The sequence below is a fragment of the Sinohyriopsis cumingii genome, chromosome 6 (genome assembly GCF_028554795.1).
Source record: "Sinohyriopsis cumingii isolate HCF-2022 chromosome 6, ASM2855479v2, whole genome shotgun sequence".
NCBI lineage: Eukaryota > Metazoa > Mollusca > Bivalvia > Unionida > Unionidae > Sinohyriopsis > Sinohyriopsis cumingii.
The window spans coordinates 83,623,212-83,646,335 of NC_142966.1; the positions used below are offsets into that span (position 1 = coordinate 83,623,212).

Sequence of the window (23,124 nt, forward strand, 5' to 3'; positions counted from 1 at the left end):
TCCCGTATATCATCTATGCGGACTCAGAATTCGTGAAAGTTCCTATCCCGGACAGACACCATCCGCGACGTTCAGTCAAATACAAGACAAGTTGCACAAGATATCCGGGCACGAATTTGCTACACTGTAGTCGGATGCTATTGAGTGACTGAACCACTAATGTTGCATCGTGGCCAGGATTAGGTGTAAGAGTTTTAAAATTGCTCGAGGTTACAGCGAAATGGGTCTGACATCAGTGTCCGCGCCCGAAGACATGTTTATTATCATCGATGACATTCGCAAGTTTTTCACACTCACTCATTGCTAGATCTATGATGGTCTCTTTGGAATTGGTGCCAAAGTTCGCGATCATTATCGCGTACATAAGAGCCGCACAAAGCATATAAAATCTACAGATAAGATTTTACCAAAGTAAAACGAAGCTCCCTGTTTTTTCTCTTCACCGGCGTGGGTATGATGCTCACCTTAACTTGCAAGGCATTGCAGGCATCAAAGGCGCCAATAAGCATAATCCACAACAACATGAAAAAATACATGACGTTTAGGCTGGGTCAGATGCAGTTTATAGCCTCGTTGCAGTTTTGCAATTACAGCTGGATGAACTCGTGAGCAACCTTGCAGTCGGAAGCAGAGCTTCCCACGGTAATAATGGTTTTTCAATCAATCGTCGACACGCTGGTGTTTCAGAGGCAACATTTACCTTGCTTACAAATGCTTTATCTTGGCTAAAATTCGTTAACGCAATGAGGTTTTGAAACTACCCAGATGTACTGAAAACCTCGTACAAGTGCCGACCTGACTATTCCATCGATTAGGACATCCACTTTATTAAATACCCATTTAAACTTAAAGGGTTGATCTGGGTGTTAGAGTAGATGCTCAGTATTTCCGTATAGCACGCTGGGACTAGAATGATGCAGCGGCTGCTGTTTTGTTTTTCTGGGTTTTCTGTTTTGGTTTCGACCAACGCCGATATGTCAGAAAGCTTGCCATTAGCTTCTAATGGGTCGGTGGTTCTGCCCGAGGTCTTCATAGGTTATTCATCCACCGAATATATGATAGCCTCCGTAAATATATTTTTATGTGCTATGTGTTAAACACCACGAAACCATACCCCCTATCGCTTTCCCTGTTGGTAGAATATAAACGTAAGCTGTTTAGTATATTCTACATGTCTGTCTTAAGCGAGTTCTCTCTCTCTCTCTCTCTCTCTCTCTCTCTCACACACACACACACACACACACTAATCAAACTTTCTGAAACAATGATTTGGTTCCTCAATAAGGCATTCTCACAAATAATACACTGCTGGAAACAATATTGAATTTTAGACTGGTTTTACTGTCTTATGGAATGTGTTCAGATCAATGCCCATTTGTTCAAGCTACGTGTGCCCATGTTTACAAATCCTTGAACACCACAATTTCAACATCAGGTTTTTCATAATGTGGTGGCAGAGTTAAAAATCAAGTTTTAAAAAATACCGCATTTGTCATTAAGTATAGTCATTAATGTGATACAGATTTAACAGTTGTTACACGCAACGGCTTGAAGTGGAATATATTTTAAATATTGCCCATTATAAATAATATTTTACTACAAGGATTACAGTAGACAAGAAATGTGCTTTGTGTGTTAGTGTAGGCCCCATGATCAACAACATTTTACATGAAGGTTTACATTAGACAAGAATAGTGCTTTGCGTTTCACTGTAGGCCCCATGATAAACAGCATTTTACTAGAAGGTTTACAATAGACAAGAAAAGTGTTTTGCGTTTAAGTGCAGACCCCATGATAAACAACATTTTACTAGAAAGTTTACAGTAGACAAGAATAGTGCTTTATGTTTCAATATGGACCCCATGAAAAAACAACATTTTACTAGAAGGTACAAGAATAGTGTGTTGCGCTTCAGTGTAGGACCCATGATAAACAACATTTTACTAGAAGGTTTACAGTAGACAAGAATAATGCTTTGCGTTTCAGTGTAGGGCCAACAAATACTCCTATATGTAGAGTTTTAAGACAAGGTTGAATCGTCCTGATATTCATTTGAACAGAAGGACATCAGCAAACCAACGTACAGCTTTTATTATTGCAATGGGGACGTCACAATCATTATGCTTAAACGGTAATAAAAAAATACGTACGATCAAAATATATAAAGACGACTACTTCAAATTTGTATTGAGACTTTAGAATATGTACCTTCCTCAACCCCACGAAAACAAATATCGAATTTCCAACGATAATGTATTTGCTAGTCACCAACTATGGGTGAAAATGCCGTCTAATGAAAAACATTTCTTTCCATTCGGCTATTCCTCTGCTAAATCTAAGGCATGATTACGTATGTCATCCGAATCTATCCTTGTCAAGAGCGCAACTGAACATCGTGCGAGATAAGCATGTATGCACGACCATGCTCAGTGAGGAGGAGTGGTCTCAAAACTATTTCTAAAATCTCTTTTATGTGAAAACTAGAACTGTGGCTTAATCAAGTACAGAAATATAAACAATATTTGTTTTAAATATTTTATGTATAAAAGCTAAATTATTTTTTTTACAAATATATGTAATTGTAATTATTGTGAAGCCAGATGTATAATTATGTTGTCACGTTCGATATCATTGGTCAAATTGGTTAAACACGCCAGCACATGCATTGTACACCCTGAAGTAAACATAGCCTTGGCTTACAGCTTGTACATGTTGGGTGTTCATCCAGCTTGAACCCTTGGTCTCTGGCAGTAACATTTTCTTACATAAAAATGACAAAACAAAACTCGATCAATGCACAAAGCAACAAAACTTTGCTTACCTCTGAAAGCTACTTTTTATAGAGCTTATTTATTATTATTATCAGAGCCATCACAGCTGTTTATTGTTATTCTCAGAGCCATCACAGCTGTTAATTGCTATTCTCAGAGCCATCACAGCTGTTAATTGCTATTCTCAGAGCCATCACAGCTGTTTATTGTTATTCTCAGAGCCATCACAGCTGTTTATTGCTATTCTCAGAGCCATCACAGCTGTTTATTGTTATTCTCAGAGCCATCACAGCTGTTCATTGTTATTCGCAGCCATCACAGCTGTTTATTGTTATTCTCAGAGCCATCACATTGTTTATTATTATTCTGAGAGTCATCACAGCTGTTTATTGCTATTCGCAGCCATCACAGCTGTTTTTTGTTATTCGCAGCCATCACGGCTGTTTATCATTATGCTCTGAGCTATCACATACCTCACGAGTTACAAGTGTATAAAACAACATGGCGTACAGAAATGTTATTACATATTGACTTTGCAAGCGTAAAAAGTAGTAGAGAAATATAATCTTATCTTCTGGTTGTAGGAAATCGTACTCATTGACGCTTATTTTTGAAAGCATTCATTCAGCGATTTTTTTGTGGTCGAGACATTGTTGCCCTATCTATGCATACCGGCTGAGAGAAAACAGCTGTTTAAAAAATGCATTCGTGGATACATACTGAACAATAATTATTCGTAAGGCCGAATTATATAAGTTTTAAAACATTTGCCTTTCATCTTTAAGAACTCGAAATTCTAAAAACTGCTTCGAATGGAATAAAAGAAATCTGTATCAATCCCTTCCTATTATGTTTTGTAACGTTTATATTTCACATGCAAGATTATGTCGCTCATGCAAAATATTGTTAAGGACTCTTACATAAGAACTTTCCAATTTGTTTCCAAATGATTTAAGAACTGAATGTGTGCTAGTTTCTCATAACAATATACAAACTAAAATACTGTTTGATTGCAAATTAAGATTTTACCGGATGATACCAACACTTTAAAACCATATAAAATATCAACTGTACTGTGATATTAATCAAAACTCTGTAGGTTTTGCAAACTCATAGACTAAAGCATTCGTACTCATTTCTCTTCGAATTCGATTTTTCTTTTCAGTTTCACTGTCCATCCCATTGAACCGGTGTTACGTTTTATCTTTTACAACGACAGCATACTGCTTTTCTTTGGACTTTGGGGTCTCGTAAATTTCTACTTGCTTAAACTCAGTATAGATACCGTTTAAAAATACAGGCTTTATTTCGTGATACATGGAGTCTTGCAAAAGCAAGCCGATCTAATCATATTTCATTGCAAGTATTTCGGTTGCTACATTGTCTGATGCAATATTCATCTTAACAGCAGATTCCACACATTTTCCAGTCGAGGCCTCTCCACATGTTGGCTTCTCATCTTTTATGGCCGTTTTAGTTGTATCTGAGCCAATGTGATTATGAGAGTTATCGTCATCCAGATTTGATAGCTTTTCTTTGCTCAAGCCTACATCCGGATTCACATATGAGTAGTCACCAGCTCCGTGAGCCTCCTCTCCTGTTCTGGTGGTTTTGCTGTCCGAATCATCGACACCAACTAAATTGTTCTTCTTGGATTTACACTGAGAATTTTCATTTTCAGTGGACGCCGTAACAGATTTTGATCGATTGGTCACCTGACAATATTTACCATTGCTTGCCTTTCCTTCTGTTGCCGGCAAGTTGTCATAGTTGGACAATTTGTCCGGGAATTCCATATGAACGTCTTTCAGTTCATATTCATCAGCCGTTAAATCACCCCGATAAGTATTTACTGTAGTTTCGTCATTTTTCTTATCATAATTTGATGCATCGACCGCTGCCGAAGGTCTGCTGTTGTACTGTAATGTATCAGTCGCTGCATAGCTTAGGTTAGACTCTCGGAAGCTTTCGTAAGTATTAAAGGGTTGAACCGTTGCAAAATCTGGTTTAGAGTCCTCACGAGCAGCACGTTTCTTGCATCGTCTGTTTAAAGAGATAATATTCATCAAAATCGAGGAAAATGTAAAGATACACTGACAATTACACTGACTCTAAGACCGTAGGGTTAGATATTTATTTAAAACTCTTGATAGATATATCAATGGGACATTGCGTTTGCCAATGTAATTACCAAATAACAAAGCATTTTAGTGCTCTCGTATTTGTTTCTTTCTCTTTTACATAACTCTTATTGGCAATATCATTTTTGGCAGTAAAATAATCAAAATTTGAAGATGGATCTTTTCTTTATGTTTCCTACGCTACATTGAAAAATCTTCAAACAATTAACGTATCATTGATAATAATTGTTGTTTCAGCTTTCTGTACGAAGCGTTAGTTTATATTGCCAAAATATATATGGGGATATGGATGAAAAGGAATATTGTTTGGCGTCAGATTGATATATACAAGCAATTAAATACTTCTTGCAGAATAAACCCTGATGTGAATATGCAAATTTGGACTAAAATTACCTTTTATACAGTATCAAGATTACAACGATTAAGGCAGTAGTCCCTATCACCGTAATAACCACAGCAATGATTATCCGAACAACATTGCTCTTCACTTCTTCCCCTGGAAAAGAAAGCAAAAATTCGGGTAATTATGAAACAATGTCCTCGTTCACTTTCCTATTCCTTTTAATTTCCCATTGTGCGCACGATTTCATGTACCTATATCTGTTTATATGTCTGTCTTTCAAATTTTGCTTGGCAAAATACATATCCGTCAATGAACAATCAACTGTTGCATCTATATATTCGTTTATTTCGTACGCCAGCCTGCATTTTCTCTCTCTCTCTCTCTCTCTCTCTCTCTCTCTCTCTCTCTCTCTATATATATATATATATATATATATATATATATATATATATATATATATATATATATATATACAAATTTCCTCTTTCCAGCACCTCCTGTAATCTGTTTTGTCATGGATAGACAGTCTTATCGTCATAAGGTCACTGTTTTGTCAAGGATAGACAGTCTTATCGTCATAAGGTCACTGTTTTGTCAAGGACAGACAGTCTTATCGTCATAAGGTCACTGTTTTGCCAAGAATAGACAATCTTATCGTCATAAGGTCACTGGTTTGTCAAGGATAGACAGTCTTATCGTCATAAGGTCACTGTTTTGCCAAGGATAGACAATCTTATCGTCATAAGGTCACTGGTTTGTCAAGGATAGACAGTCTTATCGTCATAAGGTCACTGTTGTATCACTGTTGCCGCACAGGTTCAGCTGGATCTCACGGGCAGGTTTTCAAAATTGGTACCTACAACGTATTTTGTCTCAAAAACAAAGAGCGTAACATACCCTTTTTATCGTTTCAAAAGTTTCCTTGTTGATCGTGTATAGGACGTAAACGTGCTGTACCTCCAAAGCATAGTAATTTAGCCAAACATTGATATTACAATCTGGGAACTGAATTAGTTGCATGTGCCAGTTAGCAACTGATACACACGGTGGAAAAAGACTCAAATGAAGTATACGTAATCTTTTCTCACCCGTTTTATCAGGGCAGAAAGGGTAAATTTTCTTTGTAATTTTATGAATAACTCGCCTAATGTTATACGTAGACGGTTTTTACTTACAGCACAACGTTTAGTCATGCTGTATTTCTTTCAAAAAAGAAACGCATCTATCATTGCACAGCTGAATAAAATGATCTTTGATGCATTTTCTCAGCCGTGCTATTAATATTTGGTAACTCCAAAATTATATATATCGTAATTTCGACCACATATATTTATGATTAAGATACCAATTAACATTTATTAAATTTTAGGGAAGAAATATAAAATGTCTTCGTACTAAAGGTTGTCTAAAATTTTTTAGAATTTTCCCTATTTTTTTTCTAAACGGGTACATCTACAAGGACAAAACATGATATCTAATCGAGGTTACATAATCACTGTGTAAAGTTTGGTACCTTGACTCTTTAACCTGGCAATTAACTTATGATACATTTTATTCAGATTTTCCATAATTATTAAAATAGTTAAGTTGCGATCTGACTAACGCCATAAGAGATCTTTTGGTACAACAGTGGTGAAAATTGCAGTATATGAAGAAGTGGGTTCCAAGATTTGCTTTCACTTTTCTATGTCATTCACTAAAACTGCACGCCTTTCATTGAAACAGTTGCTAGACGTGCCTCTCTAAAAAAAGGCAAATGCTACCGATTCGTGTAAACACATAACAGTTACGTAATTATCTGAGAAGATGAAAAGATTTAATATATTTTATAACAACTTGGAGCCCATGTAGCGATCCCAACATGCTTTCCCCTGTCAGAGTTGAGGTTGTGGTTCAATGTGCGTCTGAATTAATTTAGCTAGGGATACACAGTACATGTCGACCTAATAACCAGACTACTTCCTTTCGGAAATATCCAGAACTTACAAAGGAAAACTTGGATTTTTTTGTGGAAAATTTTATCAAATTATACCGTTAGCTCCCAAACTGAAATAAATCGATATCTTTAAAATTGCTATTTAGAGACAAGTATGCTTTTGAAAAGAAACTGTTGTTGATTAAGAATAACTATTACGAAAGAAAAACTCGACTTTAATTCATGGACAACTAAGTATTTATGAGTCTAAGTGGTGGTATATTAAATGATGTATGTAAAAAAATTAGGACCGCCGATTGGAAGCAGATGATTACCGGAATGAAGAAGAAAAAAACATTTTTTATATAAAAAAAAATGTTATGGGCAAATGGTGCTCAATAATATTCTTGAACTTTTAAACGTTTTCGTTTTTTTGCTGTCGCCGCAGAAATACTACTGGATGAAGGAGAGGAGAAGTCATCACTCTTTTGGATAGATCGTTCTTAAAATAAAAGTGTGTTTTCCAGTCTTATCTCGAACGTTTAGTAACCTGACCAAACATTAACTATACTTTTTGGGGGGCACCAGACAGATGCCCCCCCCCCCCATTTCCAAATAAATTAAGTATTTTTTTGTGTGTGTTTCCCCTCAGATGTGTTGTATGTTTCATTTAAAAACAAAATTTTATTTCAAAAATTTATTTTTTAGAATTTTTTATGGGGTATTTATGTTTTCTTAGTGTTATCTAAAGGGTTGTTCATCCGAGCATGGTTTCCCTCACCTTGCTCGAAGTTCCTTTCCTTGAAATCTTTGTGACCTTTGCTAGAGGTCTCCTAGGTCTCAGTGTTTGCTATATGTAGTGGTGCTATATTGTGTGTATGCTATATGTTCTGTATGTTTGAGACAGCAAGTATAGATCATAAATGTTTCCCAGTTGTATTTCTTCCTAATCTGAATTTAAGATCAGTTATGATATGTTATATTTTATCTTTTAATTTGTTTTATGGTTTTCGAATTTTGACGATGGAACGGTGTAGTATTTAGATTTTGTTTTTTAAAAATTCCTATTGTATTATTCGAGTGATAGTATGTGCTGTCCCTCGCAATAGTTTTTAAGGATGCTGATAGGTAGGTTACGCTCGATCCAAGTCCACACTTCTTTATTCTCTATGTGTTTCTCCTGGGTCGAGTTAGGCCTCCTTTATTTAGCTTATCTGATTATTCTTTATTGAAAGATTCAAAATTGTTTATGAGACCACATTTTTGTGTAGTGGTCAAACATAAAGTGCGGGAGCTGTATGGTTTTTAAGATATAGAAGAAGTTAGTAGGGTTTTAAACTAAGTGTTATCCAGTTTGTATTTGTGTCTCTATTTTGTCTGTTTATGTTCTATATGGGGTGTTTTCAAAGACTCTTTCATGAGCCTGTCCACTTCACGTAGCGCCATGTGACTTAGCCCCATGATGTCATCGCCTTTTACTTCCCCATATAGTTTTCCTGTATCCCTTACTATATATGTCTTTAGAATTTTCTCTCAGAAAAAAAATTTAAAAAAATAGATAATAATACAATTACAAAAAATTTTAAATTCTTTCTTTCTTTTTCTCTTGCTTTTTTTTAAAGGTTATATGTATTTTTTTTAAATATTGGAAATATAACTTAAAAATTGTCTTTGAAATATGGCTGTTGTGGGTTGAGAGGTGGGGTCACATGAAAATGATGCAAATCAATTACCTACAAGAACTATTTATGTACCATTATAAGATGGAAAGTGGCGCCAATTTAGTGTAACATGATAAGATGGAGACTGGTGTCAATGTAGTGTAACATTATAAGATGGAGACTGGTGCCAATTTAGTGTAACATTATAAGATTGAGACTGGTGCCAACTTAGTGTAACATTTTAAGACCGGGACTGGTGCCAATTTAGTGTAACATTGTAAGATGGAGACTGGTGCCAATTTAGTGTAACATTGTAAGATGGAGACTGCTGCCAATTTAGTGTAACATTGTAAGATGGAGACTGGTGCCAATGTAGTGTAACATTATAAGATGGAGACTGGTGCCAATTTAGTGTAACATTATAAGATTGAGACTGGTGCCAACTTAGTGTAACATTTTAAGACCGGGACTGGTGCCAATTTAGTGTAACATTGTAAGATGGAGACTGGTGCCAATTTAGTGTAACATTGTAAGATGGAGACTGCTGCCAATTTAGTGTAACATTGTAAGATGGAGACTGGTGCCAATGTAGTGTAACATTGTAAGATGGAGACTGGTGCCAATGTAGTGTAACATTATAAGATGGAGACTGGTGCCAATTTAGTGTAACATTATAAGATGGAGACTGCTGCCAATTTAGTGTAACATTGTAAGATGGAGACTGGTGCCAATGTAGTGTAACATTATAAGATGGAGACTGGTGCCAATTTAGTGTAACATTATAAGATTGAGACTGGTGCCAACTTAGTGTAACATTTTAAGACCGGGACTGGTGCCAATTTAGTGTAACATTGTAAGATGGAGACTGGTGCCAATTTAGTGTAACATTGTAAGATGGAGACTGGTGCCAATGTAGTGTAACATTATAAGATGGAGATTAGTGCCAGTCTAGTGTAATATTATAATATGGAGACTGGTGCCAATTTAGTGTAACATTATAACCTGAAGACTGGTGCCAGTTTAGTGTAACTTCATAAGATAGAGACTGGTGCCACTTTAGTCACTCTTTTTATCTGTATTTCCTTTTCGTTTTGACATTGCTGACATTCTGGAGTAGTCCGTAATCCTATTGAAAGTGGACTGCTTTTGAATGACTATGTACATCTTCATAAAGAAGGACGAACTGTCTCGACTCTATAACGCTAAATAAATGCATTCTCTTAGGGTGACAAGCTCTCTGTCTATATAGGGGAAGAATGTTTAAAACGCAGTCAAATCAGATTTTGGAATCAAGATGCAACGATCATACAATCTTAGCGTGAAACGAAAAGAAATAAGAGACTACGAATACTTTTGGTTCTCTGTCTACATAGGGAAAGAATGTTTAAAACGCAACAAAACAATGGTCAAAAGATATTCCCAAATGAAAATAACTTTACTAAGACTCTAAGAAACTACTGAAACCGCCGAAAGAAAAGTGACAGATTGTATCGCTTCCCTATAACGTGCATTCGAGGGGAAAAAATAGTTTTAATTACTTTGTTTCTAATGCAACACATAATATAAGTTACATAAAAATTATTTCAATCAATTTAGTTTAAACTTTCACAACGAAAGTCGTGGCGTGCTTGACGATTCTAAGGTTAAAACATTGTTCAAACATTGTTGACGCCACCGTTGCCAAAAAGTGACATATTGTCTCGCTTTCCAGCAACGTAGACTCGACAAAAATGCACATTCAGCTGGGTACTGATATAACGACTATGATTTAAGGGAGATAACTTATAGATAGCGAATGATTTGATGATGTAAGATTAAATGAAAGCCAAATGTTTACGTTTCGGATCGCCTTGGCTCGATTTTTTCTGTAAATTGCAGCAATATTTTCTGGCAGAAGGTTTTGTGTATGCACAACCGATTCTTTCAAGAGATCCGTAGATTTTTTAATCGTTTGCAATCTTTCTTCATTTTGTACTTGCAATTTTACATGTACGATGTGATAATATCTACACGATGTTTAAATAAATGCAAAGGAGGATCATATTTTCATGAATTTGCTGTATTGTGTCATTTACGCAATGTATATAAAAGTCGACTTAGTCCAACGAAAACAGTTATGTTCTGGACGTATCTCATACACGCCAGTAATCTAAATTAAATGTACCGTAAAGTGGAGTCAGATCATCAAACTAGAGGCAATCTGTATTTCAACCTTTTAAAACGAAATATTACCTTCTCCAGGCACTGTGATTAATGGAGTTTGCGTGTTCAACGCTGTGTATGTGGCTGGCGGTTGAGATGATTTCTGTGTTGTCGTCGATGATGCTGATATGTATACCTCAGATGTCGATGCATTTCCTGAGCTATCCGTTTCATTAGTTGGCAATGCTGTGCTTGTGTAAAATAAACTAACTGAAAGAAATGCCACGAAAAATTGCACTTTCTTAATTCAACAGATATATACTTTCTCGAGGTTTCAATGTACGCATCATCATTACTTTAATGCACTCTGCAAAACGCATCTTAATGGTACAGTTACATTTTGTCATCAGTCCTTACGGAAATTAAGACTTGACTCATTTCAACGCAACACATTAGGGATGTTACAGGTGAAAGAATAATGAGCGCCCATTGCTAATTTTCATGTTCACGGTTCGCGATAGATTGAAATTTGTTTCATTTTATATATTGTACATAAACTTTCCTTTATTCGATAAGTTCAACTCCTCAGTTATATCTTATTTATTCTACTAGCAAAAGAAAACTTGCGTGCTTAATACAGTGAAAAAGTTCCATGTCAATATTCTCATAATTTGCGATTTAAAAAAAATCTTCAATGTTTTAAGCGTTCCTTATTTAAATTTTTTGGTATTAAGTAACGCTATATATAAATGCTGTGTCCTTAAGTTGAAGTAATAAATTTATGTTAAGCTGACGATAACTTGTGGGCGATTATAAGCATTTTAATTTTTTTTAAGTATTACATTATGTGTATCACGAATTCGAAAAGAAATAATTACCATTCCCGGACGCAGTAACAGATGGGTTCTGTGTGCTTATTGCTGTCGTTGTGTCTGACGTTGTTGACTCTGCTGTCGTCGTCGTAGAGGTTGCTTCTGGCGATGACAATTCAACTGATGTTATCCCATCTGTTATATCTGTTGTACTTGTTGGCAATGTTGTGCTTGTGTGAGATACATTTACTGGATTGAGAAAAAAAAGAAATGGATTGATCACATTTTTCCTCTATACGAATTCGACTTCATCTAATCAACTAAGTCTTGTAGTGTTATACAATCTTAACATCGCCATGAGGATTATCACATGAAATTAATGGATTTAGACTAACAGGCAAAATTTATTCCTTACATATGTATGTATATATATATATATATATATATATATATATATATATATATATATATATATATATATATATATATATATATATATATATATATATATATATATATATATATATATATATATATATATATATTCTGTTATGGCGAGACAGATCATTTTCCTGTTTCACGTCGGAATATGCAGAATAAAATTTGAATATCCGTCATAAAGAATGGATTCCTCTTTGTAGCGATGTATATAACAGAAGTTAGAAGAATATTAGAAACAATAGTTAAATTTATTGTGGATACTTATAATTCCGATTCAAAATATTTATTGCTTGCTGTTTACGTGTAGTGTTGTTAAGTTTGACTAGCTAGTAGACATATGTGACAAAACTGACAGCCTGATTATTTAGAGGGATATAATTAATATCTATCTGAATTCACGTTGCATTCCAAAAATAAATTCTAAATCAGCAATAGTTGCTAGATGCGCACGAAAAGATTTTAATAGTGCGAGGGACACATACAACAGAGCCCTTATTAATTTGTAAATCTTAGTACTTATGGTTTCTTAAAAGATAAAACACCTGACACTCTCTTACTCGAATGCGAAATTAATTTCATTTAAAATCTATATCTGCACAAATCACTGTTTTAATATTTAAGTCAACGAATTTCACAGTTAACTCGTTTGACTCGTTTGGGATGGATGAACACGTTATCTATCTACAGTGTCCTTGACTCATTTGGGATGGATATATATATATATATATATATATATATATATATATATATATATATATATATATATATATATATATATATATATATATATATATATATATATATATATATATATCTTTATGGAAACAAATAGTCATTTGCGTTGCATATTGTTTTGGAGGTGAGTATGGACATGGATATATGTGCATAAAGAACTTCTGTTAAAATAGTCAAATTTGTTAAGGGTAAGTTTTGAAAGATAGTGTTAATGTTTTGCTATCGGTTGTAAATCTCATCTTAAGTAGATATGTAACCTGTTGATACATCCCAAATGAGTCATAGACGATGTAGGTAGACAACGTGTTCATCTATCCCATTTGAGTCAAGGACAATGCAGATAGAGAACGTGTTCATCCATATCCAATGAGCCAAGGACAATGTAGACAGATAACGTGTTGATCATCTAAAATGAGTCAGGGACAATGTAGATAGTCCATTTGTTCATCCATCCCAAATGAGTCAAGGACACTGTAGATAGATAACGTGTTCATCCATCCCAAACGAGTCAAAGACACTGTAGATAGACAACGTGTTAATTTATCCCAAATGAGTCAGGGACACTGTAGATAGACACCGTGTTCATCCATCCCAAATGAGTCAAGGACACTGAAGATAGACAAAGTGTTCATCCATCCCGAATGAGTCAAGGACAATGTAGATATGCTACTTGTTCATCTATCCCAAATGAGTCATGGACAACTATATTACCTTATGAGATCAGCTATTTCTCTATATTTTCATCCTGATTTGAAATGATCTCGTTCACTACATTGGTTCTGTTCAGTAAACGAAAGGAATTGCTAAGAATAAGTCATTTTTTGCTGATTGTAATTGACATATACGAATTTATTTCCCTGTAATGGGAAAAATAAACTTCCTTTCAACCAACAAAAAAAAACCATATGACATCGGCATATACAATGGTTTCAGTGTAGTGGAATGCCTTTTCAGTAGAATAGGAAATTGAAGAAGTCTCGGCACGGAAGTTAATGGCAAACTTTTTCATATAACCATGGTGGTTGAGCCGATACTGCAACTCACTCTAACAGAAGATACATTTGTGAGTGAACTCTAATAGCGAGTGTGCGTTAGGCTACTCGGCAATCCGCCCCCCCCCCCCCGCCCCCAGTCAATGGTGTTATATATATATATATATATATATATATATATATATATATATATATATATATATATATATAGATATAGATATATAGATATATATATAATGCTGTCGTACAGGTTAGAGAATTTTTATTTCGTGCTCTACGGAGATTCAAACCCAGGTCCGCTGGTAAACGGCACCCATCGCCTTGACTTCATACACCAGTCCATATTCCATCACCACTAAGCACACATCTCCAAACACTGATGCAACTGAGTCGATGTTATATGAACTCGTGTGTAGCAGACACACTCGCATTACGACCTAATAATTAAATCTCATCTAATTACGGATTCCTACTTTAAAAAAAGGTATATAAGATTCCTATATACACACAGTCATTCTGGATTCCTGTGTGAGAAATCAATGTATATAGGAATTAGTTTGGAATTATTGTGGATTCATTCAAAGACATTCTTGATTATATCCTTTTGATAAATCAAGACTTTTGGTACATCAACCTATTCAAGAATATTAGCACATCAGCACATTCAATAATTCAATATTGGAATTCATTCGGAACACTATACTTTTGGAGGAATGTCATTTTACCAATTTGTATAATTATAATGACGATAACAACCACGCAAAATATTAGGACTACTGCTGTTTCTACTACATCTCTACACACCGACAACGGAAATATTCTCTATCACTTTCTCTCTCTCTCTCTCTCTCTCTCTCTCTCTCTCTCTCTCTCGTTTCATCTACAATGCTATAAAGACTTGTCTACTACTATCAAAACGAATATTCCTCTTCTCCTTTATTAACCTAACATCACTACATGTTTTATTGTCAATCCTATTAATTGTGTTTTGTGCAGCTTAAAAAGATCTGGCAGGCCTATTGCACGGACACTTCTCAGCGCACTACTGATAATATTATTTCCATTATCATTCACTTTTATAAAAGCCCGCTGGAGCGTCCCTGCATTTACCTCCCCCCCCCCCCCAACCTCCCTTGGGATCCCTAGTGGCCGAGTGGTCAAAAGCGCTCTCCGTTACGGATCCCTGCCATCTCACCTCTGTCTGCGGCGGTTCGAATCTCGGATTCAGCCAGTGTGGGTATGTGAGAAAGCTTGCCAGTAGCTTCTCGTGGGTCGATAGTTCTTTCAGGGGTTTTCCCGGGTTCTTCCTCCACCATTAATACTGGCCGCCATGTATAGCCTATCGTGTGCTGAAAAATGGCGTTAAACCCAACAACAACAACAACAACCCTCCATTCCTTTCACCAACTTGGATAGACACAGCTAACTTTATCAGAGCCATTATCACCGCCATCGCCACAAACACCACCAACACCACTACTCCTGCTGCTGCTACTAATATACCTGCGATTGCTGCTTATTTCACGATACTACGGCAACCATGATTACTGTTACTGATTTTCCTACTGCTATTAAAACTTGTATCACCGACTATAATTATCCAATCTGTTTACATTTGCTTAACTCATATATTATCTGTTCCCCATTTACCTCCCTTCCTCCTTCTTTTACCCAAGAACATTCATTTCAAAAGTTCTCCCGTCATATTGAACGTAACAATTAGCAAAGTAATTTCCTGGGGAACATTTTATTATTTTCTAGTCTTAATAGTGGAGGAATAATCAGAAAAGACCAGTCATCTTTTGTTAAGCGATAGAATTATCGCTAAACATATTTCTACTAAACAAATTGCAAGACAAGTCTAGGAAGATTTGCGAAAGAGTAATAGAAATGTGTTATTGTATATATTTTAAATAAAGTCTACAATAAATAATCTGTATTTCTTCTTTGTTGTCAATATTGTTGTCAAGCAATAATGTGCAATACAAGTTTACACAGATTCAAGTTCACTTAACGTGGCATTACTTGTATATGCCCCTATTAAGATGAAATTATTACATTAGTGGTAATTGAAATTATAGTTTTACTAAAATGATTTTATATTCGAGTTTCTTTTATTTCTACACAATACGGGTTTACTTTCACTATAATGAAGCTAATATTTCAAAAGATGAAAATATATTTAATACGTCCTTGCGTTAAAGATGTGTATGAGAAAGAGAGACAGAAAATGTCATCATGTGAGGTGACTTTGTTGTCTCGTTGGTTAAATTAAGAGACATTCATAATGATGTCTCCTTTAGCTTTATCTCTAGAGATTCATGAAGATGTCTCTGTTTGGTTTAAATAAGAGAGAGGTTGATACTGGTGCCTCTTTTTTGTTTTTATACGAAAGCGATTCATACCTTCTTTTTTTTTTTTTTTGTTTATTTAAGAGAGAGACAAAGATATTCATGCTGATGCCTCTTTTTGTTTGATATCAGAGAGAGGTTCATATTGATATCTCTTTTTTATTTATAGGAGATAGAAATTCATACTGTTGTCTCTTTTTACTTATATAAGAGATTCATATTCGTGTCTCTTTTACTTTATATAAGAGTTTCATACTGGTGTCTCTTTTGGTTTATATAAGAAATTCATTCTGGTGTCTCTTTTTGCTTATATAAGAAATTCATACTGGTGTCTCTATTTGCTTTGTATAAGAAAGAGGTTCATATTGATGTCTCTTTTTGGTTTCTATATCAGCGAGAGATTCATACTGATGTTTCTGTGAGAGAATCGTCAAGTGCTTGCAGAGTGATTAAGATAATTCGATAGTATGAGAAAGTGTTTGTGGAAATAAGAAACAACTTGTGTGTGTGTGTGTGTGTGTGTGTGTGTGTGTGTGTGTGTGTGTGTGTGTGTACTTGTTTATGAGAGAAAACTATAGATAAATTATATACTTGTGAATAGAAGTTTGAGTTCTCTTATGTATGTCAGAGATGAGAAGAAAAAAAGAGTTGTGTAGATCTGTTTGTGCATGTAAACGTGTGCTAGAGAATGTCAGTCTTTGTCCTTTGTCAATGCAAGAGGAAAACGATAATGGGATATTTTATTTAATTAAAATACATTACAAAAATGTATGCCAAATTAAGTCAAAATCGCAGTTATGGGGTCTTGGTTCAAAAGGTTAGAAATGTCTGTAAATATATAATGCATTAACTAACTTACAAATTGCAGTATATTTCTTCCTGTAAAGTGAAACCGAAGTAACATCCCTACAAATAAACTCAGTCTTAGCAATGGTGTCTTCTGTTATAGACTTCAAGTGTAAGTATGTGTAATTATCTAAAATCTATTGGCATTCTGAATTGAGCATTGTTTCTCTTTTCTTAACAAATCGAACGAATCTGAATGTATTATATGAAGTTCCTTCTCAGGAAATAGTCGTGGCGTCATGAACAGTATCAGACCCATCATAATCCTCTTCAGGGTGATGGTCGAACATTAAACACAATGCCTACATCCAGACTTCGTCACAATTAACCGCATCATGAACACAATATTCCATTTCAGTAAACTCTCCTGCATCCATATCAGTAAATGGAATTTCTTGTAAAGTCTGGCCTCATAGCAACACTCGCCATTACCAGTGCCTTCATTTAGATTGATCTCATAATTTTAGACGGAAATTAAGCTAGACAATGGCACATTGAGAGTGTTGAATTCGTTGCTTCCTTCCATGCCAGCTGGAAAGAAGCATCAAAATAATAAACTCAACCGCGTCTGGAATCGTTATCTCCTTGTACTTGCACTTCTGACTTTATTTACTTTGGGAGTGATTAGATACAATTTACACATCGATAAATAACCAATCATTTTCATTTATTCCTATAGTATGATTCTCTTAAATTTTCACTTTGTATTTGAGGAACAAATATTTATTGATTTTACTAAACTTCATTCTGAATACCATATAGTCGTAACACCAGTTTTATTTTATTTTTTTATATTCCTGTTTATTACATCTTTTTAAACCTTGTGCTATGTATTTCACTGATTACATCTATGACCGGCTATTTTCTTTTTTTGAGACAGTTTTTCAATTAAGCAATAGTATCCATGCAGCTCAACACCTATATATCTCATCACAGTGTGTAAATTAGTTTTAGAGAATAAAGGAGAGTAAAAAGAAGGAAAAAGAGCATGACGGTAACACGATATTTAGCAGCATTGACGGCTATACAATACTTTCCTTTGACACAATATTCCGTCCTGCGGTTCACAGAAATAATAAGTCTGTTGAGTCGCACTTAAAAATATATCTAGAGTCATATCTGACAATAATAACAGTCAGCCTCGTAAGCTATGCTTCAATAACCGCATGAAAATGAAGTTTTGAAGAAGAAAAACTGGCTATTTTCCGGTTTATCATTGTCATAATGAGGTTGAATTTGGTATGTTTTATTAAAGCATGTCTTCATTGGCATTTTCACCGCCTAGTTAAGTCCCTTTCATCGAACATCTATATATTTAGCTATTCAATCATGTAATCGAGGTATTTAAGTCGTAACTGATAATTCCTTTGCTAATTTCATTGCCTTAAGTGTAGTATTGGTCCAGACATATGTATTACCTTTTTGTCTTCCTTTTCGTTGGTAAAACAATTTGAGACACGTCGATGATTTTGGGGTGTTTTTTGGAGGGGTTGGGGGGGGGTTCAGCATCACCGGCGTCAGTTCAATGTTGTGTACAAATCCCAATATGTTATACCTACCCATGTCAATTTGATATTTTTTTTAAAATCCAATGTTCATTATTTGGAGTATGGAAAATGGTTTTGTTTCCATCAAATCAATGTTGTAAAGGATTGAATGGTGTCAAAGTTCACCACTAAATATATTTCATACAATTCAATGAATCTTTGACGTGAAGTTTGTCTTTAACTTTGGAATATTGCATAAGAAGACATTTAACTTTATTAAGCATTCACAGAACATGAATAATGTCCCTGTATCTGCCCTTACCATATGGGGGTCCAACGCCTTTGGACATAACCTAAAAACCGTTGATATCCAACCATTTGTACACAGTCTGCCTCTAAAGATCATTAATGCATACATCTTAAACCTTAACATTCTCCGTACACCTCTCTCTCTCTCTCTCTCTCTCTCTCTCTCTCCTTGGAACTGAACCCTAATTTATAGCTAAGACAACATTGTTCAAATCCCCATCCTAAAAGCGTGTATACGACAAAGACATTTGTTGAGTTAACAATGACAGTTCACTTTATATTAACCTACAAAAGGGATTTTTGCTGAGACAGAGAAAATATATTGTTCTACGGAAACTTTCTTTTATGACAAATTCTGTATATACTATAGTCAATCTAAATTTTGCATCACCGAGTAATAGTTTGTAACAGTTCGAGGTTTGAAAAGTTCCCCTTTAGCTAATTGTGTCGACACGTGGCTTATTACCCGTTCATTTAAGTAACCTTTTACTGTAAATTATACTAGAGAGTTTAATGCATGTAAATTACCGCAATATTTATTACTGAGTTGCCGTGGTTATAAAAGCTTTCATTTTATAAATATACTCTTGAGTGTCGACATGTATAGTTGAAATTGTATTCTATTTTCTTATTTTTATGTGTTTAGATTTTCAAACAAGAAATCCTACTTCCCACAGATTATTCATTAAAACAAACGACTTGTTCACTATCTGTCATATGTGTTTTAGACTGCCCTTCTTTATTAAATTAAATCTAGAATTAAATGTATATCCCCGAGCCATCAACACCTGTAACACTCATCTAGATGGTTATCGTATATCTCATGACAAACGTGAACACAGAATAACTGTTTTAACTGAGCTTTGTATATGAGCATTAAAACATAAATATTGTACCAAATAATGTTTTTATACAATCTATTCTAGAAAGTCAAAAGAAGAAATGACTATTTCTCCATTGATACATCTGCTAAGAAGAGATAACGGTCAGTAAGCATGCGTTCGATTCAAATTTACATTGCAGGGCTGAGTCTTTTCGATTTCCTTTTTCACTGACGGAAGTTTATTGTTCTCGAAACTTATTGAGCATACACATAGATACAAAGCTCAGTCTTGAATAAGTATTACATCATACACATTTTTACTAATTGACTGCTAGCCTATTTACGATATATATTGATGCTATTTTGACTCCGAATTCACTTTTTTGTCGAAAGTTTTTCATAAGTAGGTTTCATAAATAAACCTGATTCAACTTTAGCTTTTGGAAAATTGTCAAATTTAGCTCTATAATACGAATATTACCGGCACGAAAGCATTGTACAAACAACAGGCGGAACTATACTTATGGTCAAATTCGTCTTTCTTGAGACATTGATTAGCTCATGAGGGTATTGCTCGTATTTATATTTGTGTTTGTACTCTTTGGAAACAAAAATAATTTTGCCGCAACTCTTGGCAAGTATGACAGGACAAGATTTATCTTAGTTTCCTGTGTACCACGATAACGCCTGGTGCCTTAAAGCATTCGAACTCGTCTTAAAAACAAGACAAGGAAGGTGTGACATAAGAAATTTTATTAATACAAATAATAAAATACATCCGGGGCGGTGTGAGATATGGAATGATGTTTATACAAATCATAGATATCCTTTTTCGTAATTATGTGGCGTTTAATCTGAGCATTTAATAAATAAAAAACAGTATTCTTTCTCTAAAGAGTAGTGTCTTTTGAAACATTTTAGTAATTAAAATGTTTATTGTTCCATCAATATTAAAAGTGCTCTTTTGACGTACTTGAATATTAAAATGAGAAGTGTATGTGTCTTGTGTTGTGTCTCTCTAATTTTGCCTCTTACATACCTGGCATTTAATTCATTCACGCTTCAGAAATTAAACATCGATACAAACTTACGTTAGATCTTTATTGATATGCATGTGTAATCAATATACGATGATTGTTTCTGTGTTCATATCACGAATTAATGTTAAACATATTTCAATTATTATAACAAAGCGCGATACGTACGACGGTATACAGCATTTGCATTAGGAACCAGCCGTTATATTGTTCTAGAGCAGTGGCCTGACACTATTTTGTTTTAAATTTTTCGTCTGTCAATAGATGAAAACAATATTTTCCTATGATTTATAGAAAAAAGCACCATATTTGATCGATGATATTATTTAAGGAAACAAAATTATCCTGAGATAAAAAAAAAAAAATAGTACAGACCACACTGTTCATATACACACTATTGATATAATAGGCAGAGAAACTTTGAGTGGGATACCAGAACACGGGCAAAATATACTGAACAAACGAGAAAATATTTAGCGGACTTGAGAAATTATATAAAATTCTAACAGAAAACATCTGCTCTCTTAAATATGTTTGGATGAGTCTCAGTCTTGCAATGAAATACATGTACTTCACACATTAAAATACGCTAGTAAATAACTAAAACAAAGACTTCCGTTTTAACGATTTTTGGGCCGCAAATCTTGTCATACTTGACACGTGTCAAACACGTGATTGAAGGATCATAAATATATTTAAATTTGTAATATTCAAAGTTAATTTGTGACAGGTGGACTGCTTTGTAAACAAAATACATAATAATTGTTTTAAATTGCTTGCCTTGAAAAATGAAAACACGCTGCTAATATCATTAAATTCGTAGCAAGATTACTCGGGAATTTTCCATGCATTCCATGCTGACGGATACTGCCGAAGTACCGGTACAATGAAAAACTACCGTGGTACGTACCACCGGAACAAATTTCCGTGGTAAACCGGTTCATATGTAATACCGTGCACTTTTATTATTATTATTATTATTATTATTATTATTAATTATTATTATTATTATTATTATTATTATTATTATTATTATTATTATTATTATTATTATTTAATGTCTGAATATGAACATGGTAAATAAGACCATCCACGATATTTACTTCTTTTACAAATGTTTTCTGCCCAATTTAATTTTCAATTTAGTATCGCTCAGGAAGAAAGGAAACCATTCTTGTAAATTAAATGCACTACCACCATGACGCAAAACATTGACAATATTCGTAAAGGTCAAATAATTAATTAAATTTAAAATCAGATTGAGCCATTGACAGGTTTTATGTATATTTTCTTTTTAAAATAATCAGCTTAGTAAAGAACATTCATTAAATGCAATTATCTGTTAAGATTAGCTGACTGTTTAATCTAGTATTCCTCTTACTATCATATTTTATCTCTTGTAGTATATACAACTTTGATTTTAATCTTTTTAATAAATTGTCTGCAAGAAACTGCAAAATGATCTTATTTAAACCGAAACGTTAACCACATGCCTTATGCATCAAGTTTAACCACTTTTTTATTAGCATTTCAAAAACAATTTTTGTATTTTATAAAACTAGTTATTGATTATGTTAATCCAACGTAAACAACATTCAAATCTACCCAGAAATCTACGTTACTCTGTTCATATTTACGCTCCTTACTTGATCTAAAAGATTATGTTTTATAATTGATGCTTGAACTTTATCATAGATGTGTATTTAGAAGCAAGTTGCCACGAATAGATTTTGACCTTGAAATGGAGATTTTCATGGGAATGAGTACACGTCTTCCTTAGAATCTACGGCTCCTCTAAATTCGGTCCCATCAATTGCGCCTGGTACGGATCTTAACGTTTGAAGAGTCTATTGCTGTTTTGAGACGCAGACGATTTTCAGATTAGACAGATACATAGTATTTTCATACTTACCAAATACTGTAAGTGAAATATAAGTCCAAATGAATATCTCCATGACTAAATTGTTGGCTGTCCTGATATGTATACAAGAGAGAAGGAGGAAAAAGTCTGCCGTACAAATACCATACAAAAGCGAAACGGGTCATCTTACCAGGTAGTTAAATTTCATCTATCTTGATTAGTTACACGTTTTGTGACCAAACATCGTAAATAAATACATCTTTAAAAATGTAGGGAAACAAAACAAGGAAGTTATAACCAGTTTTATCGTGTTTGAAAGAACTTTTATCTACGGATACCGTATTCAGCAAATAATCTGTACTCCATTGTATCACGTCCAATATGTTGATCTCGTGCAAAGTAGAAGAACAATGATGTTAAAATCGACACTGCTATGTATTACCGATTTCGCTGTCAA

General features: G+C 34.4%; 1 protein-coding gene across 1 annotated transcript; it reads right to left on the reverse strand.

The window, feature by feature from the left end:
* Positions 1 to 2,070: 2,070 nt before the first annotated feature.
* LOC149797343 (uncharacterized) lies at positions 2,071 to 22,817 on the reverse strand. The gene is made up of 5 exons (XM_089960397.1): positions 22,719 to 22,817; positions 11,852 to 12,034; positions 11,064 to 11,243; positions 5,306 to 5,408; positions 2,071 to 4,814 (listed from the first exon to the last, which is right to left on the reverse strand). The coding sequence occupies exons 1-5, from the start codon at positions 22,759 to 22,761 to the stop codon at positions 4,115 to 4,117; spliced, it is 1,209 nt and encodes a 402-aa protein (XP_089816523.1). The 5' UTR covers positions 22,762 to 22,817; the 3' UTR covers positions 2,071 to 4,114.
* Between the last annotated feature and the right edge of the window lie 307 nt (positions 22,818 to 23,124).

What these genes read in the sequence shown, in the direction of transcription:
- LOC149797343 (XM_089960397.1), bottom strand. Translation starts at nt 22,761, where the DNA reads ATGGAGATATTCATTTGGACTTATATTTCACTTACAGTATTTG. An exon ending in TATTTCACTTACAGTATTTG is followed by an intron (nt 12,035 to 22,718) that starts GTAAGTATGAAA and finishes TTCTCAATCCAG; the next exon opens with TAAATGTATCTCACACAAGC. An exon ending in AATCACAGTGCCTGGAGAAG is followed by an intron (nt 5,409 to 11,063) that starts GTAATATTTCGT and finishes TTTCTTTTCCAG; the next exon opens with GGGAAGAAGTGAAGAGCAAT.